This window comes from Erpetoichthys calabaricus, chromosome 17, assembly GCF_900747795.2.
Source record: "Erpetoichthys calabaricus chromosome 17, fErpCal1.3, whole genome shotgun sequence".
Classification (NCBI taxonomy): Eukaryota; Metazoa; Chordata; class Cladistia; order Polypteriformes; family Polypteridae; genus Erpetoichthys; species Erpetoichthys calabaricus.
The window spans coordinates 95,967,984-95,988,201 of record NC_041410.2 but is presented as its reverse complement, the minus strand read 5'-3'; the positions used below and the strand labels follow the sequence as shown (position 1 = coordinate 95,988,201).

At 33.4% G+C, this 20,218-nt stretch overlaps 1 protein-coding gene across 9 annotated transcripts in view; it reads left to right on the top strand.

Annotated features, from left to right (window-relative positions):
• LOC114667985 (nuclear factor 1 X-type-like) overlaps nucleotides 1-20,218 on the top strand; it is a 283,643-nt gene that overhangs the window by 68,182 nt on the left and 195,243 nt on the right. For 2 of the 9 annotated variants that reach the window (XM_028823554.2, XM_051920399.1), the window contains exons 1-2: nucleotides 4,553-4,573; nucleotides 5,344-5,875. In XM_028823554.2, the coding sequence (XP_028679387.2) occupies nucleotides 5,458-5,875 (418 nt within the window). In that variant the 5' untranslated portion in view covers nucleotides 4,553-4,573; nucleotides 5,344-5,457. Of the gene's footprint in view, nucleotides 1-3,671; nucleotides 4,250-4,496; nucleotides 4,574-5,343; nucleotides 5,876-20,218 lie in introns of those variants that run through there. The other 7 variants (XM_028823550.2, XM_051920400.1, XM_028823551.2 and 4 more) reach the window with 6 other exon arrangements.

Genomic DNA, 20,218 nt, shown 5'->3' with positions numbered 1-20,218 from the left:
AGACAATTCTGAGAACCATTCTCAATTTATATGTTATTAGTGAACTGTAAACTGAGAAGTCGAAACCCCCCTGCATCGATTTTTAAATAACACATAACTGTTAAGTTCTTCAAGGTGATCTGAATCTGACTTTACATATGTACTAAAAATGAATACTAAATCAAGTAACATGCTAAAAAAATTAATAAAAAGAAAAAGAAACATACAGAAAATATTTTTTTTTGCCTGAGACCATAAGCAATTTGTCTTTCCAAACTGTAAAAAACAGTTTAAGTACTGCAATCTGTAAAAACTCTAAGGGATTTCTTTTTTTTTTTTTTTGGATCATGTGAAAAGAAGCCGTGAGTTATTTTCAAGCTGAACGACTAACTATGATTGAAATAGCTCTTGTACTGGCTTTTAGTGCGCAGAAAATATCAGGAGAGTTTCAGTGATAGATAAGGCCTTGTGAAAGCATTTAATTTTCATTTGATCATAAAGTGGCTTTCATTTTTAGGTAAGGATTAAAATACAATGCTTTTTTAATACTGTGTGAGTGTTTGGGTATGTGTGTGTGTGTGCGTGGTTTCTGCTGATCATTTTTTTATTTAATCAGGCATGGTCACATACTAGATAAACACCTTTTTTAACTTTGTAATCTTTTTGCCAGTTGTTCAACATTCTGACTTTGTAGGTCAGTTTGTCAAGAAAGACTTTGTAAAGTAAATCGTGTTAGTTTTCAGTTCTGTACATAGTGTTACGGTAGAATGCAGGCTGTGACAATGAACACTTCTTAAGTTTTCATGTGCAGTAATATTTTATTTTTTATTGGCCTGCTGTTGGAGTTTTAGTATGCCATTTTCCCTTTGATAATTGTATACCTTTTTAAAGCTAAAATGTTAGTTTTTAGAAACATAGCCAAAGTATTGTTTTTTTTCCAAACTAGACAAGTCTATCTAAAATGAGAAACGTCCCAAAAAGTAAAGAGCTTTAAATATTACTTATAACAAGTACGATATTTGTTGTTCAAGGCCTGAGCTATCTCCTTAATAATATATTGCAAAATGTTTGGCTTCATTTTCAGAAATTAAATTTGAACAAATGTGAACCTTTTTAATTACCATATACATCTAGAAAGATTAAAAAAGAAAAAAAAAAAGAACAGTAAAGTAAAACTGCTATTTTGTTGTTGCTCAAACTGGTTCATACATAGTCTAGATCTGTACTTATAAAAAATATTTAAAATTAACCAATGACTACTAAACCTTTTGGAATATTTTACACAAGAACATTTTTATATAGTTCTTTTCTCTAACGATAGGCTTATACCACATACACAAAATCAGAGTTATTATTCTGTGGTTAAACTTCTTTCCAGCTTGATATCTGCGGGTAAACTTTTTTATAAGTCATACTTTTATTTAATGTAGTTCCTTTTCAGAATATTTTTATAAGAACATGTATATGTTTATATATATTACAATTGTAAAAGTTCTAAAAACCTAACAGCATATTTTATTTACACATTTTTAAACAATGAGTTTTAAACCATGTACATCTCTAAACAATTAATATATTTTAAACTTTACAGATCTATGATTTGACAGAATACAATTCTGTACACAGATAAATTGTATATCTAAAAATCCCACAGTTTAAAAAAATTAATTTATGGAGATATCTAGATGCACATGCCTGTATAATACCACTGACCAGTGGACTATATTATATTATATAAGACATACAGATAGTAAAATAAAATATTCAGAATGACTTCAATTATGATGGTCTAGGGAAACAAAACATATAGGTGATTCTGTATTTTTTAATAAAAACACATTTGACGTTGAGTGTTTTTAATGATGCCTAGATCTTTGACACTGTGTGCTTTTCATTATGCATATTCCATGACTTCGGACATTAAACATACTTTATTTTTATTAATATTGATTTTCCACTGATGGATATGGTGACTTACTGTATGTGAGTTGTAAAAACAGTTCAGTAACTGTTTTTAAAATACAGTGCTGTTTCATCTGTGTTCCTCTTACTAGATGAGAGATCAAATATGCTTATTCATTGCTATAAAGGTACTGTGACAACACATATGTTAATAAAAAAATTAATTCACTCATCAACGACGGTCTCCAAATGCAACATATGTGTTGCAAAAGATTGGTTACAATTTTGAACAGTAGTATGAAATCCATAAATATATATGCATACCTTATCATTTTATTAAATAAATGCACGTTTTCATGTTAAATGTATGTCTGATAAACAAAGGTACTTTAGATCAAGTTTGAATACTTCTGCAGCTGAAGGATTTTGCATTAAATACATTTCTTGAGTTTGGAGAGTTCTAATTTTACAATAATTTCAACATCCCAGTCCTATTTCTGCCTACTACATTTTCGTGCATGCAAAAAACATTACTTTCCCAAAACTAAATCCAGAACCTGTATTTAACTGACTTCATTGAATTGAACATTTACTTAATTAAGCTTTTACAGTAAACTGCAAACAGCACCTGGTATCAGTATATATGACGGTCAAGAACATAAGACCAAATGCCTGCCAGTGCTGAGTCCGCAGGTATTTGACGTTTAACAATAGGTGTAGTGGCAAAAGCTGCCAGTTGCCATTGTTAGGCTGCGTTGTGTTTCGGAATCACAAGACCAGGGAATGGGCTTCTTATATTGGGGTGCCTATGGAACTGAAAAGAATTTGCTAAGGCCATTGGAAGTTTGCCAAAGCAAATGAATACCAATTTAAATAAAAAATAAAATAAGCTCATTTACTTTTTTTAACAAAAATGCCTAATGTTCTGCTCCTGGCACAACCTAAACTACCTTTAAATTTATGAAGTTAAAAATAATACATTGCATGAATCATTTAACTGGATATACATATATGCCACACATTTGTTTAACAGCTGTAAATTTCAACTTTGTAGTATTGATTGAGGTATTTTGTTTATATAGTTGCTTTTAATGTGTTACTCTTTGATACATTGTTAATACTGTGCTTTTTAGGGTCTTTTAATTTTTGATAACAAAATAAATAGTGAGAATATATTTGTAGATCAGCAGCTCTTAATATCCACAAGGTATTTATTTTTACCTGCCGGACACCACAGCTGTGTGTAATCCTCAGAGTTTCTTAAATTGAATTTTGGAAATTATTTGTATTATAATTTAACTCAAGAACACGTTTGGACTATTTTGCTTCTTTGTTCTTGATTTAAAGCAGGCAGCAGCTGTGTGTTTCAGGGTCTAATGGGATTTTGGGGTTGTTTTCTCTCATGGCATTCTGTGCCAACATGCCATAAAAGCAGTGGAGAAGAGGGGTTATGGATGTGAGTGTGTGTGTGTGTGTGTGTGTGTGTGTGTGTGTGAGTGTGTGCTGGCATTGGATGGAACTGGGGGGGGTGGTGTATGAAAAATTCATATCTTCTAGACTTTGCTTATTCATTAGATATGAACTTGTCTATTTGGCAAATTGCACATGGCTTCAGTAAGCTACTCCCTCTCTTTTTCTCTCTGTCTCTCTCTCACTCTCACTAGCCCCCCCCCCCCCCAAGCCCCCTCCTTTTTTGAAGCAATCGTATTGGCTGTCCAGAAGGCGTCTCTTTGCCAGATAGGTGGATCCTGCACACACTGGCAAAGGCACGGGCGATGGTTAGGGAACGAATGTGGAAGGAGAGAGAGAGAGAGAGAGAGAGAGAGAGAGAGAGAGAGAGAGAGGGAAGAGATAGTTGGAGAAAAAAAAGGGGGGAAAACGAGAAGAGGCACTCGGCTTTGCCAGCGGTCCTGCATGCTTTTCCAACAGTGATTTTGTCCTCTTCTTAGAACAATTTCAGATTTAAACCCCCACCCCCCCACCCCTTATTTCTAATAGACAGGCCGCAAGATCTAAGCAAATATCACTTGCTCGTTTGCCAAGGACTTTTTCTATTTTTATTTTGGACGCAGAAAGTGCTTTCCTCTTTTTTCTTCTCCCCCCCTAATTTTTGTTTTTAAAAACAATTTTGTGCACGAGCTGCACGCCTTTTCAATTTTTTCCTTCCCGCTTCTGCTACTGCTGTCAGAGCTCCTGAAAAATCCCTCCGGTCTTTTTTTTTTGTGGAAGAGACTAGGGTTTTTTTTGGTACTTATTATTTTTTACCCAATAAAACCAGTTACATTTTGTTGGAAAAGATTAAGGGGGATTTTTAAAATTATTTCTTTCTACAACCAACGTGCTGAATTTATGATGAAAGTACAAAATGGTAACTATTTAATTTTTTGGCTATTATCATTGTTGCTTAAAAAGGAGTGAGTGGAATAATCTTCAAGTGAATATTCAATTGATATAAATGGCTGTGTTATGTATTTATATGCATTGTAGTACTCATGTATACATACGTTTGTATGTTGCGCATTTTTGCATGTGTACCTCTTGCTTCAAAAACTTCCTATCAAATTTGTCAGACGAATGTACTGGGAGGCATTATGTTTCTGCTTTGCCATACAGCATATGAGGTGATCAGGTTTTGAAGTTCACAGTGAGAATGGATTTTCTGGACTTTAGACCAATCCAGAGTTCAGCAAAGGTTTGTTTGTGTTATTTTTACAAAAAAATATAAAAACATAAAATATGTATTGTTTTAAATTTGTTTTCTGTTAAGTATTACTTTGAATGATTTTTTTGGAACTTGTGTAATGCATTAAAAATTATTCATAGTGCTGAACAATAAGGTATGATGTATGATGACCATTATTGTCAGCTTTACCATGACCCAAATAAATATGATGTCATGAAGGTGAGTGATGTTATGCCGCTGTGAAAGGATGTCACATCCATTTTTTCCAGTGTTTTTTTTTCCTCCAATATGAAAAGCAAGTATCTCACGTGATTTCCAAAAAGGTTGCCAAATGCTGCATTTTTAAACAAAAACAAAAGGGGATTATTGTAAGCTTTGATATATTTCATTCTTCCAAATTTTTTTTCATACTTCAACATATAGCTCAGGAATGGAAATCTAAATTGTGCATTCAATCCATCTAAGGGACAGTGATCCGACAGTGGCAGCATAAATTAAGCAAGATGAAAAAACATATCATATGCGTTTGTTTGGTATGACTCCGAAATATGACATTTGTAAATTCATTTTTGTACCGGTTTGTTGTGCAAAATGAAGGTGTCTGCTAGTAAAGGCATTACATAAAATAAAGACTGATATGGCTAACATTTTCTGGTTTTATTTATGTGATTTTGGATAGATAAGCATAAAAATATAATAAAAATGTGTCATTTTCATTATTTTTCATCCCCTTCACCACCAGATTGTTGTATAACTTTTGTCTTTTTTCCTTTCACTAGGATGAATTTCACCCTTTCATTGAAGCCTTGCTTCCCCATGTTCGTGCCTTCTCCTACACCTGGTTCAACCTGCAGGCCCGTAAGCGCAAGTACTTCAAGAAGCATGAGAAGCGCATGTCAAAGGATGAAGAGAGGGCAGTCAAGGATGAACTTCTGGGAGAAAAACCTGAGATCAAGCAGAAATGGGCATCCCGTCTGTTGGCCAAGCTACGCAAGGACATCCGGCCAGAGTTCAGAGAGGATTTCGTGCTGACCATTACCGGCAAGAAGCCACCTTGCTGCGTCCTCTCCAACCCCGACCAGAAGGGAAAGATCCGACGCATTGACTGTCTTCGTCAGGCAGACAAGGTGTGGAGGCTGGATCTGGTGATGGTGATCCTCTTCAAGGGCAGTCCCCTCGAGAGCACAGATGGAGAGAGGCTAGTCAAGTCTCCACAGTGCTCCAACCCAGGGCTGTGCGTCCAGCCACACCACATCGGGGTGTCGGTTAAGGAACTGGACCTCTACTTAGCCTACTTCGTTCATTCACCAGGTAGGTCATGCATGCCACCCAACACACAAATACACAGAATTTTCCAATTACTATATGCGGCAAGTATCAATGTGTCCCCTAATGAACCCAGGACCTAGTGGAATAGACATAACAAATTTAAAGTCTTATTAGACTCTGTGGATTATTTCACAAATATTTAATTATCTAAATTTTTAGTCTTCTTTATTAGAATCTTACCTTAAAATACATTCTGCAGCAATCACATTGTAAGGGGCAATGTGCTGACTTGTTTTTATGCTCTATTGGTTTGTACTGCACTTATCTGGAATTACATGAAATTAAGCCTTTATTGTAAAGTTACTCATTTGAAGATGAAACAAATATATACAAAAGCTTGAGCCTTTTCGTGTATAATACCACAAACAGCTGTAGATGGCTATTTCTAAATACTGGTTCCAGTTTACTCTTACCAACAAATGAATGACAAGAAATATATTGTTTATAGTACAGTAAAAATCTTTCAAGTTGTTTTATTATAATTTTCAATATGAAAGGCACTATACAACGTAATGACTCAATGACTTACATGTTTTGATTCAGCCCTTAACAAAAAGATAATAATAATTCAAAGCAGTGTAAAATTAAACTTACATCATATATAAATGGAGTGACATGTTTTAAAAAACTTAAAAGGCATACATTGGGTTACTGCTTTTATTCCTGACCTCTTCATTTGATGAGGAAAAGACCTGGCACATCCCCAGGTGACAGTGAGCCAAAATATCAAACCATGTAAGTTCTGATAGTCTAGACATATTTGAAAATATATTTTGAAAGTGCATATTAATATAAAATGTGTTATAAGATAGGTTGCATTTGAGAAATATTAAAGAATGAGGTGGCTTACTCTACATAGAATTGGCATCAGTCATTTAGCTCCTCTGCAATTCTAGACTCGTATATAATTTTTTTAAATCTGTCATGTGTGTGTTGTTTCCGCGTAGCTGTGGTATTCATTTATAAGAAGTGCCTTTGGCATTATTGGTGCATCCAACACCTATGAACCACACAATGAAAACACTTTTTTTCTAAAGAAACCAAAAAAGGGCAGTCATTGCCTGTCATTTGATAAAGAAAAAAAATTGCAAACAATCCCAGCTGCAGGTCTTACAGTAACTCTGTACAGACTTGCAGACAATGTAACATTTAATGCCTTTGTAGAGATTTTTTTTTTTTATTTGCTGGTACAGTCCTTTGCTGGTGTGTTCGCTGTAAGTGTAGTAGCCAAGACTAAATACTCCTTTCACCTTTGTATCTATATACACAAATGCTCTAAAGATTCCAAGATCTAGATTTAATAAAAGTAGTATTTTTATTGTGATTTTTACTTTAATTAAAGCTAGTATCTGCACTAAAGGGGCAGAAATAAAAGCTTTTTATCTTCTAGTTATTGTAGATAGTTGTGGATTAAGAATGCAACGCTGATGCAGTTTTGTGTCTACAAAGATGAAAGTCAGAAATGGACAGTGATCCCATAGTTCAGCTACTTTTCATGGAGACACTGTTGCTTCTGATTTAAGCTGTTAACTAGGAGCCTTTAATCAAACTGATTCTGAGGTATACTGGAATGTGTCAGAGTATCAAAATGAGCTGAGACCTGGCTGCATTCTTCAATAGGAGTGTACAGGTAGAGCAGCACACAAGGCATTCACATGTGCCTTCAGTTACATTCCCAGACAAATGGCCAGGCAGACTTCTTTATTTCAACCATCTAAATGAGAAATATTTGCAAGGAGGGCTAATTTTCAAAAAAAATTTATTAGTCAAAGTCTGTCACTTTAAACCTGAATGTAAAAAAAGGTTTTATTTACTTGAAAGATTTCAATGAACACGTGTGGATTTTTGTTTCATGATTAATAAATGATTATATAAAAATAATTTGCACATCTTATTATTATTATTATTCAATAAAAACACAAATGTATTTGCATAATAATATACATTTTATATCCTTTCACTGTCTATTTACATCCAAATTTAGCACAGACACCTATGCAGTGAGAAGTTATTAAAATGAAAACTGATTTTGTTCAGTTTGCCATTATTACAAAAGGAATATATATTTAAAATAAAAAGGCATTTGCTGTTTTATACTGGCACGTTTGCCTTTTTCTCATATAAACACATTTCTTTCATGGTTTAAACACTCTGAAATTATATTCTTTGGTAATGCAATATAATAAAGTAGTAGTTTGCTTGACTGAAAAAAATAATTAGCTCAGTGTTCCAATTTTGCTTTCTTAAATAAGTTTAATTCTACAATGAGGAGACCCACATATAGATATGGCAAGCGTTTGGTTTGTTTTTGGTATTGAATGTATGTATTTTAGATCCTTTCTGAATGCTGCGCGTTTTGGTAACTTGATTTTGGCTTTTTATTAAAAGCTGGGAAAAGTTTACAATATATTATTAAATAAATTAAAATTATGTATTTGTGCAACCACACAACCTCTTGCATCTGCTTATCAACTTACATGTGTGTGGCCTTGGAATAAAAAGTATATAAATAAGAAAAGAAAGCACCATATAATTTAACAGAAACATACCGTATTTGGTGTAATAATGAAAAAGAATTTTTTTTAGCAATATATCTTACATATATATATATATATATATATATATATATATATATATATATATATATATGTACAACTCAATATAGACCACATTTGCAGTGGTGTCTAATTGGTTTTAGCCATCTTAACATTACTGAATAAAATAACATTAGTTTGTGGCTAATTCTTAAAACTACCTTTGATGTTTTAAATTAAACAATGAAATGTTTATTTTGTGGCAGTCTACAACTTTATAAGCATGAGAGTACTATTTAGTAAAATTATTCCAACATTGTGTTTCTCTAAAGAAAAAATAAATAATGGAGATATGTTTTGCATTAATAGCAAGGACAGATACTCATGCACAGTATATAATATTAGATAATTGACTGTTAGTGATCTTCAACAATTTTTGTGTGCTTATTTTCTTTTTAGGTGTACTCTAAAATAAAAAAACAATCTTGAAATTTGTATTGTTTCCTGGGCACGTAAAAAAGGCCCCTTAAAGTATTTTCTTCCATTTGAAAAAACAGATACACAAACTGAACCATAAAATGTGCCTTTGCTTTGTAAATAATCTAAATGTACCACTGACAAATAATATGTTCCACTGAGTATGTATGTATGTATGTATGTATGTATGTAACCAATATACATAATGGAATGAAAGCAGTGTACATATTGGAAAGCATTGCATTGGGTGTTATTGTGTTACTGAGAGAAATTTTAACAAAAGCATCCTTCACCCTGGTATCTGCAAAGTTGAGTGAATGATTCAGTGTCCCAAAGTTGATTTTTTTATGTCTCCAATTTTCAAGGGTGTAAAAAAATGTGAACGTTTGTGTACAATATGCATCAGATAGTCTGTGTAATGGGCAACAGACATTACTAAGACAAAAAGGGAAGTATAGTATCCAACAATAAGAAGAAATATTTCCCAGTAAGCTTTAACAATATAATTTTAAATTCTAGCACAAAAAGGTGTAAACATGCATGATTTTTCATACGTTCTAAGACATATGTGCAATGTGAGACTATTTTCAAAGACCCCTCTTAATCCAAGCGTGGAGCTGTTTTCTTTAATTTTGTGAGTAATATGGATGTTACTTACATCTTTGACTAAAGTCATTTTCTTTAACTGTTTGTATATATGTACTAAAAGCAAAAGATTTTAATTGATTTGAAAGGTGTATATAGTTAATACATTTTGATAAAGATGTACACAGAAAAATCATTTCTAAAAGGATTTTGAAGCAAGCATGATGGACTGAGCAAGAGTAAAGTAGAAATTTAGTTTTTAGTCCAACATATCTTATGCATCTTGCTTTAAGATGTTTTTGCTTAGTGGGTTTAGTGGAAAATTTTCGTGTGACCACACCACATATGTGCACACACACACGCACACACAGACGGACAGGGGGTGGAGAGAGTGGGAGCTTCTTTAAGAGGTTGATTAGGTGTGAACTCCGCCAGTAGCATGCTGGAAAGTGCCACAGATCTGTACTACACAAGGCATAATCTCCCAAAAAACCGAGATTAACAGTGCTAGGTCTCTCCGCCTTTTGTGTCATATATTTTTTTTACAATTTATCATCACTGGCTATAATGGATGGATTCGCATACTTTTCCTTTTTTAAGGAACAATAATAAAAAGGAGCAATAAACTGATTGGCAGCTGTTGGCACTCATGCTTGCAGCTTTGCATAAAATCTGCCGGTTTTAAGAATGACTTGGCAACCTTGCCAACATTGTCTCCTAGCTGTTTGGGCTTGATTCCTCCTGAATCTCTCTATACATGTATTTGCTTATTGGGGGGGGGGGGAGGTAAAATAAACAAATATTCCTGCAGTTGCTCAACATGCAAAAAATGGAATGACTCTAATATTTTTTGTTTATGGATCAAAGCAAAATTTTATTTTAAAGGCCTGCTACTTTCAACAACCCTTAACCCTTTCCGCCTGTCACGCTTACCAGTTAATGAGTGGACACTGTTTGACAGTTATAGCAAGCAAATGATTATGCAGAAAACTAAAAATAAAAGGTATACATACATAAAATTATACTTAAGAACATACAGTAGCAAACAGTCATGCAATACATTGCAAGTCAAACAAAAGTAAAGCAAATCATGCTTATCTTTACATTTGTTGCATATTATTATTATCATTATGATTATTATTATTATTATTATTATTATATACTTTTGTGGGTTAATGGACTAATTTGATGACATAGTTTTTTAAATGTAATCAGTTTAATAAGTCTCTGGTTACAATTTAATTTAGAGAGGGTACTCCAACAAAGATATTGAGAACATAATATTCTGAAACCCATTTAATCCAGAAATAGGTAAGTTAATATTATAAGCATATATCCAGACTGGCACCAGTTATGCGCTGAAGGGTGAGGCGCTGGTTAAAAAACACACAAAAGCTTCCACTTAACATTGTGGCAGTAATTTAACAAACTAAGCACCTGTCTAACTCACAGATTTCTCTAAAAGCTATAATCTGTAAAATGTTTTAAACAGTTCTTTACAGAAGCTGTTAATAAATTCTTTCCAATTTTATACAATTACTATATTCAGATATATAGCGTGTTTTGAGTCTACATATGTACAGTGCATATACATAAATATGCACACATAGTCACACATGTATAAAATACAAAGTGTCACAATAATTTGCACAAATTTCAATAAATGTGCACACAAGTTAATTTACAGGCTTTTTTCTTAATTAGAATGTGTATTACATGAAATTATTTATAAAAATTTTATGTTTGTTGAATAAAGCTTTAGCTTTAATTGAAAATATTTAAAAATCATGTTTATATTTCTGAGATATCCTGTACAAATTATAAGTAAACATAATTTTTATCCAGGAGACATTTAAAAATTGTTCAGGTGTTTTCTCAAATGTGTCAAAAATTGACAAGCTGCTGCCCATGCTAGGATTCCATAGCCTACATTACATGTCAGTTTTTTAGAGGCTGTTGATCTTCCCATCCTCTTGGTCACCATAACCACATTTTAAACTTGACCACAATTTGGATGGTGGCACTAGCTTTTTGAGAATAAAGTAAATACAGGCAGTTGTTATTTATTGTTTGTCTCTCAATTTTATAATTAATTTGCTAGTGGTCTATTATGCAAGGGAAAAATTATGAAGAGCAATTCCAAAAGAACACAAGACATTTATGTGACAAAGTTTTTTTTTTTTTTAGCACTGGTTTTTGGATGCTTTACTATATGTTTATATGTTTAACAATATAATAAATGTACTTATTATTATTAACACATCTTGAGTACATTTTCAGATTAATTGTATGTGAATTTCAGATTTATGCTGTTCATGCATTAAAAGAAGGGAGGTTTAGTGTAATTTAGTGATTAAATTGAAAGGTTTCCTGTAATACACTTGGATGTATAGTAAGTAAAGGTTCTGTAGGGTTAAAAGTCAAATTCACTGTTATTCTTTCTGTCTGTCATTTCCGTACAAATGCTCAAAATTTGCGAATATAATAAAATATTTATACAGTAACTTGACAAGTCTTTGTATATATGCACATCACAAAGGAGATAAAACATAAAAAGGTGAAACTTAAAAAAAAAATTGTAGCATACAAATAATATATACCATTATTATGTAAAATTTACAAATGGATATACAGTATCATACAAAAACCTCTTTTACCAATTTTAATCGCATTTTAAAAAAATATAAAATTCTGTTTAGAGGCACTGCATTAAGGACTCACACCTGACTCAAAGACAAAACATTCTGAGCACAAAATCCCTGAGGTCATCTTAGGGCAGACATCTCATTTATCCTCAGTTTATGTGTGTGTAAAGCATGCATCTGTTTTGAGTAAGAGGATTGTAGGCATCCCTGCTTTACTGTGAGGATGTATGAGTGCAGGTGTGTGAGCATATGAGTGTTTGTGTGGGAGTATGTGCAGGGTAGCATGTGGGTGTAGGTGTGTGTCAATGGACATTTATGTAAAAGTGTGTAAATCTGCATGTGTCTGTCTGTTGGTTTAATTTTTGGTGGAATTATAGACACATCTCTGTGAACGTCATACCTGTTGTGTGTGTGCGTGTGTGTGTGTGTGTGTATAGAGTTTTTATCTGTGGTTTTTATAATTTTTCATCTGCATTGCTTTAGGTACTATGTAGCATATCCACGAAAAAATTTCAAGTGGAAAGTAGAAAAATGACCAATATATAGGTCCAGGAATGTTGGGTTTATGCACTGTTTGTATGAGGATGGTTTTCATTTAAGGCAGAAAACAATGGGATGGAAGGCGTGTAGATATTTTTTAAATGCACCTGCAATACATCCTTACCTGAGCTGAATGTACTAGTCATCTTGCCCTTTCATGAATCAACTACACGTAGACAAAGAGACCGTGAATGGTAAAAGCATCCTAATACATAAAAAACATCTGGTAAGAATCTGATTTGTGGACAATAACAGTGGAAATAAAGCTTCTTTCTGATTTTCAACTAAGAGGCATGAAGATGCCTGATGAAATTATTTCACAATTAAATATTTTCCAGAAAAATATGAAAAGGAGATACAGAAGATCTTGGTCAGTTTTACCCGGTCCCTATTCAGAAATTTATTTTGCTCGTTCCATACCTATCAGTATAGTTGGGCTCAAACTTAATTAAAACATTGTGAATACTTCATTTTTCATGAAAAGCACTGCTTGTAGATAACAAAAATGTAAACAAGAAAAACATTGCAGATCTCAATGCGATTCAGTCTGGTGGAATAAGCCATTGACATCGCAATCTATTTTCTTGTGGGCACTCCTACATCTCACTCGGAGAATATGGGGCTAAAAAATTATTTAATTATTGTAGGCATACTTATATTGTGATATTAAGCAACTCCTGTCATCTAGCTCATTATACTGTCTTGAGAGCTACAGTGTTTATACACTAATATGACTTATGCAATGCAGAAGGAAGCAGTGAAGCAGAACAAAATGTCGAAAAACCAATATATAATATGAAATTCCAATCAACCAAAAAACAGACTTCTCTAGGCACTGACAGCAAGACATGACAAATAGCACTCCTGCGTATTTCACATTGTGAATTTTTAATTTTTACAGTGTGCTGTTAAAGTAACTCATTATTTTCTTGAAAATTACAAATTAAATCAAACAACACTAACAAAAAAGCAATACAGCAATTGGCAGCTGTAAGTACCCTTGCCCACAGCTTTGCACAAGATCTGCCAGCTCTGAGCCTAACTGCTGTTGGTGCCAACATGGCGCGATAGCTAGGAAGCTTTGTTAACATATCTGTCTAGAAGCAGCATCAGCAAGCACATGTGGAGAGGTGTTCACAGATACACTGGTGGTTTATTGTTACAACACACTTTAGCTGCACAATAGCAGAAATTTACCCAGGGTTTGAGAATTTGCAGCAAATCTATACAAACAATATAGCAATTAAATTTGACAGTACATTTTATTAAAATGTTCTCTCGCATTTTGCTTGTGTATACACACACACATATGTATACATGAATATATACTATTTATTTATTTTATATTATATATATATATACTCACACACACACACACACACACACACACACACACATATATTTTATGGTACCATATGTGAATATGGAAACAATTAACATTTACATATACAAAAATCAGATACATTTGAAAATTTGATACATTGTATTTTAAACTTTTTTTTCAGCAGAGAATTATTTTTCACTTTTTTCATGTATGCAGTTAAAGTGTGTATTTAACAAATAAGGTGCTCTTTAGTGGATTTCAGTTTGCACACATATAGAATTTCCCATTTCAAATGCATATTTTACAACTAATAGATTGCTTATTTAAATGAAAATAAGTTTGCACTTCGTTCATTCTATTTAACCTCACCAAAGCAAATGTTTCTTTGTAAAACTGGCATACTATACTATGTCCATCCATCCATTATCCAACCCGCTATATCCTAACTACAGGGTCACGGGGGTCTCAGCCAACACAGGGTGCAAGGCAGGAAACAAACCCCGGGCAGGGTGCCAGCCCACCACAGCACTATACTATGTTCTAATTACAATTAATGTGAAATGTACCTGATGCATTCACATTCATTTTCTTCATTTTTTCTACATTTACATTTTGTTTCTATGACTGTGTTATTTATTTACAACACCAAACAAAAGATGAGTATTTATTTCATATTACATTTTTTGTTACCTAATATTTTAACCTGTCTTTTTAAATTATATTGATTTATAGTAAGAATTACATTCTAATGAGTTTGACATTTCTAAAATAGGCCTGTTTGCTAATTAAGATAAACAGAAATAACTAACTACATATTGGTCTATCTAAATATGTTTCCTTAATGAATTTTAAAAGTTATTTAAAAAGATAGCTCTAACGAGAATTACAATATTAAAATCTGACACTTATTTCAAATACATTTCTCTGGCTATCAGTTTAAATTAAAACTTGACAGAATACCAGTTTGACTGTGTTATTTAAACATGCAACTTTATACTTTCTTAGAATTATTACACATGCAGATATTAATTTTAAAGAAAAATGTGTTGCATTTGACAGATAATAAAAGTGTCTATGTGCTTCACTGTTTGGTTAAATATCCCTTTCATAATGTGAACAGAAATCGAGCAAACCTGTTCACATGAAACATACACAAAAATACTGAATTCAGTTTCTCTTCGTATAATTTAAGCTAAACATTTTAAACTGATACAAAATATTTTCTGCAACCGTTTCTTAGAAAACAGAATTTTTTAGAATCTAAATATCAGTTAAATATATTTGCTAAAAAAGATGACTACGAGTCCAACTCTCTTAACATTTATTAAGATTTGTGACTAATTTCTCAAAATATTAAGACGAACTTAATACACAAGACAGAACTGTGTCCAGCTGTCTGTCTGTGTACTTAAAAGAAGGAGTTTTGGATTTTTATTGAATTATGTGGCTGTACCATGACAAAAGAAGGGCAATAGCATATGGCAGAAAAAACATCACATTGTCTGGCTTGTCTCTCTCAGTCAAGTAAAAGTGTGCAGTTTTGCAGTTTATGGTAATTAAATAATATTACAACATTTTATTTAGCAGTGTTAATATATCTGAGGCATTGCATGCTATATTAACACCTGAGTTTGGTATCTAATTAGAACAGTGTATAAACTTCTAGTGCATCCCACTGTAATTCTCAGCTTTTGTCTGAATGATTATTATGAATTTCTCTTCCTTGACATAAATTCACTATGATATTTTTTCTGCTTACCATTTCTATTCACTGAAGGAAACTGTCAGTACTACTAATGAAAAAAGATAGCTACCTTTTCTTAAATGTTATAGAGCTAAGGGGAATGCGCAGTGTCTTTGGATTTTAGGCCTGATTGTCTGGTGGTCTGGCTGAACTTTGTGTAAACAGAGATGTTCTTTTTTCCTTAAGGGGCTGTCTTTCATCTATTGTGGAAAGTTACAAGAAAACAAGCCTGGAACTCTGTCAATGTGATAATGTTTTCAATGCATTTGTTATATATCTTCAGAAATTGGAACATATGTACATCTACTGTGATCATTTTTCGCCTCAATCGCAAAGCACGTCTTTAGCAACAGACTGAAAGTGGGCGGTGAGATTCGTTTTCTTCATGCCTACAGTGAAGTGAGCCTCATAAAAAAAAAAAAAAAGGGGACACAGTACTAGTACAGCACACAGAACGATAAAATACACAGTAGCGTAATGAAGATTCTTATCTCAGTAAAATCTGTTATTGATTTGAAAGAAAATTTTCAAAATTGACCCCCTGCTGAGGCGAAAGGCATTGTGTGAATAGCAGATTTAACCCCTCAACTAACAATCTGTCTTAAAAGCAGTCTTCCGAGGGCACCCAACAAACATCAGGGTGTCCATTCCCATCCCCACACTGCTTGCATAGTTGAGGGGCCATGTGTCTTAAAATGGGGAGCAGCTGCAGCTTTTCAGTCAGGGTGCCAAATTGTTTTCAGTTATTATTAAAAGTTGTGCTTCAATGAATTAAAAACAGCACAAGACAATCAGAACAGGAAGTAACAGCAGCCATTCATTTGCACATGCAAGCATGTGTACTGAAAAAAATCACAGTAAGATAGCAGTTTTGAATGAATACATATAAAGAAACTTGCAGATTTTTGTTTAGAAAAAAAATACCTGAAGCCAAAGAGGTTGTTCAAGGCATACAGCAATAATAAATAGTGACTGTCCTCCTGAATTCAGAATGAACACAGGTTGCTTGGAGGAAGTTGAACCCCTTATGATTAGTTTAAAATGTAATTAAGGGCAATTCAAATATAATTCTATATTCAACATACGCTTCTGTTTCATGTTGCTTCAAAATTACTTTTATAATTGCCTCCTTTCCAAGATTGTTACCTCCCAGAATGTGTACAAATAAGCCTGCCACATGGCTGATTGCAATATCTGTTTGTCTGTTTGTTCACCCATTTCAGTCATCCATTTGCCTTGCACTTACGTACTTTCACATGTGGCGCCTAAAAAACAGTTGGAAAGTCCAAACTCTTAGCTTTTCTTGAAATATAACTAAAAGATTCAAAGGACCAATTAAAGAATAAAGGGGCAAGCACTTTGACAGTCTGCACCTGCACTTAAGTTTTTCTATTTCTTACAACATTAAATATCTGCAAAATGCTGCATGTTTCTTCAGGACAGACAACATGCTGCAATGTTCTCTCTTTAATTCAGAATTCAGAAAATACCCAAAGCCGACCTTGCTGAACGTGACATATTATATCTAGCGTGTACAGTGTAATTGAGCATATTCTGTTTTAGAGTAATGTCATCATTTTTGGAAATTAAGGTGCACATTTCCAAATCACATTTTCCAATCCACTATCTATGAGAGGAGACTTTCGTAATGAATACAGCAAAAAGTGATTTTTTTTTAATCAGTTTGAAACTTTTCTTCTGTTAAAATTGAGACATATTTCATCCATGTATTTGTTTTCTATTAAAATGACCAGTATAATTCATTTGTGTCAAATGTAAATTATAGTAATATAGTTTATGAATTTGTCACTGACTAAATGTAAAGATAAGGAATATAAACATCAATATAGTCAACATCTAAAACCCACATGTTCCATCCATTTTACATTTTTATGCATTTCAGAATTGAGTATAATTATATTTAGTCCCTTTACAATCAGATCCCTTTGTTGTTTGCAGTGTCCTGTGTATTGTTAACTTAGAAAACACAAATGGATTGTTCATTTACAGTAGATTCACTTTTACACATTTTATGTCGCAGCTTTATGCTAAAATCATTTAAATTTATTTATCCCTACATAAAGCAACACTCAACACCCAAGAATGACAAAGCAAAGACAAAATTTTAGAACTTTTTGCAAATTTATTAAAAATAAAAAAAAACTGAAATATCACATTGACATTATTATTCAGACTCTTTCCTCAGTACTTGGTTGAAGCACCTTTGCCAGCGATTATAACCCGGAGTCTTCCTGGGTCTGATGCAACAAGCCTTGCACACCTGGATTTAGGGATTTTCTTCCATTCTTCTCTGCAGGTTTCCTACAGACATAATGCTTAGAATTGAGGCCAAACAGTTCAATCTCGATTTCCCACAGTCCGAGAGTCCTTCAGATGACTTTTTGCAAACTCGAAGTTGGCTTTCATGTCTCTTTTACTGAGGAGAGGCTTCTGTCTGGCCACCTTTGTTATAAAACTCAGATTGGTGGAGTGTTGCAGTGATGATTGTCCTTCTGGAAGTTTTTTCCCTCTGCACACTGGTTCTCTGGAGCTCAGTCAGAGTGACCATTGGGTTCTTTTGTCATCTCTCTTACCAAGACCAAGACTTAGCTCAATCTCCCCGATTGCTTGGTTTGGCCAGGTGGTCAGCTCTAGGAAGAGTTGTGTTTATTCCAAACTTCAATTTAAGAACTGTTGAGGTTACTGAGCTCATGGAAACTTTCAATGCTGCAGACATTTTTCTGAAGCCTTTTCCAAACCTTTGCCTCGACACAATCCTGTCTCTGAGCTCCATAGGCAATTCTTCATGACTTGGTTTTTGCTCAACTCTGGGACCTTCTATAGACAGGTGTGGGCCTTTCCTATTCAAGTCCAATTAATCGCACCACAGGTAGACTCTAAAAAAGGTGTAGAAACATCTCAATGATGATCAATAGAATGGGATTCATCTGAACCAAATTTCACATGGCATATCAAAGGGTGACAATACTTGTGTCAATATGATATTTAAGTTTTGTTTTTTTAATAAATTTGGAAATATTTCTAAAATTCTGTTTTCACGTTGTGATTCTGGGTTATTCTGTGTTGCTTGATGTGTGAAAAAAATTAAACAATTTTAGCATGAAGCTGCAAAATAGTAAAATGTGGATCGATGATGAGGTCAGAATACTTTCTGAATGCAATGCACATTGATTATTTACAAATATTCACTACATCTTCTTCAGTTCTCTTTCTAAGCTTAACAGCATTACCTTCATAGCAAAACCACATTTAAATTACTGTAGGTGCCAGTCCATATCACTGCACAAATAATTATACCTAATACTTATATAACAGGCCAAAGTGTAAACTGTGGTGTATGAGAGAAAAGTACTGCTTTGTCTGAGATTCAGACCCAGGACTCCAAAGATTTAAATTAGACACACTAACCAGAACACTTACTGAAAGTATTAACTATGGATTTTTTTTATAACTGATCATTCCTATCAATACAAAGTGCTTATTCAAGGATGTCTGTTTTAATTATCTCAACCATTTCCAAGTTTTTGTTTGATAAGACTAGTGCAGCCATAAAGTACTTAAATATTAAGTTTTTGAGAGAGAACTACCAATGAAAGTTCTTTGATTAAGCATTCATAACAGGTAAAATAAAAAAAATACCCAAGTACTTATAGATAAATGCTTTTATCAAGTGACCATACAAAGTCTGTTGTCAATGATAAAAAAGTGTCTGATTTGAAAATTCCTGCTGGTTTACAATGCTTTTGTGTTACTGGCTGGTGGAAGACAACATAGTCTGTTGAGTAATGATTTCCTACCTTAATTCATTGACTATATAGTTTGCTATTTTAACATTTATAACATTTCATGTGTAGGCAGTTGGGTTCTGTCACATCTTACAAAATATTTTATTAAGCAGCTCTTGTTTTAAACATAACAATTTTTGGCATCTCCTATAGATCAAATGCATCTATTACAATACATGCAAAGACAGCAAACATCCTGCAAAACAGAGAAATAAAGACATTAATGCTGCTCCTTCAACACAGTGATTGGGCTTGTTATAATTATGGTCTTGTTTATGTTCAGTTGGGCTAAAGAGAGATGTGTTTAAATCAGAAGTCAGAACCTTTGGTCTTGTTTTTCTCATTTTTCTTCCTTTTTAAAATATTTTGGTGTTTTGTTCAGCATCTCTGAAATATAACCTTAAGACAGAAGTGTAATTTTTTTCCTTTCTGAGCTGCTGTCAGGGCTACTGAGCCACTGATTTGATACGCATGTCAATTCAAAAGAAGATTCGACGGGATCTTAAAATATGTGCTGTGTGTAAAGAAGGGTCTTCCTGCAGTGGAGTGCTTTCCATATGTTTTTGTCACAAAAAGCTTCTTGGCTGTCAGATTACAAACAGAGCTCTGTTGGGGCCATTTACCCTTCTTGCCCTTTCTTTTCAGAGTTCATTGCTATTTATTTGACATG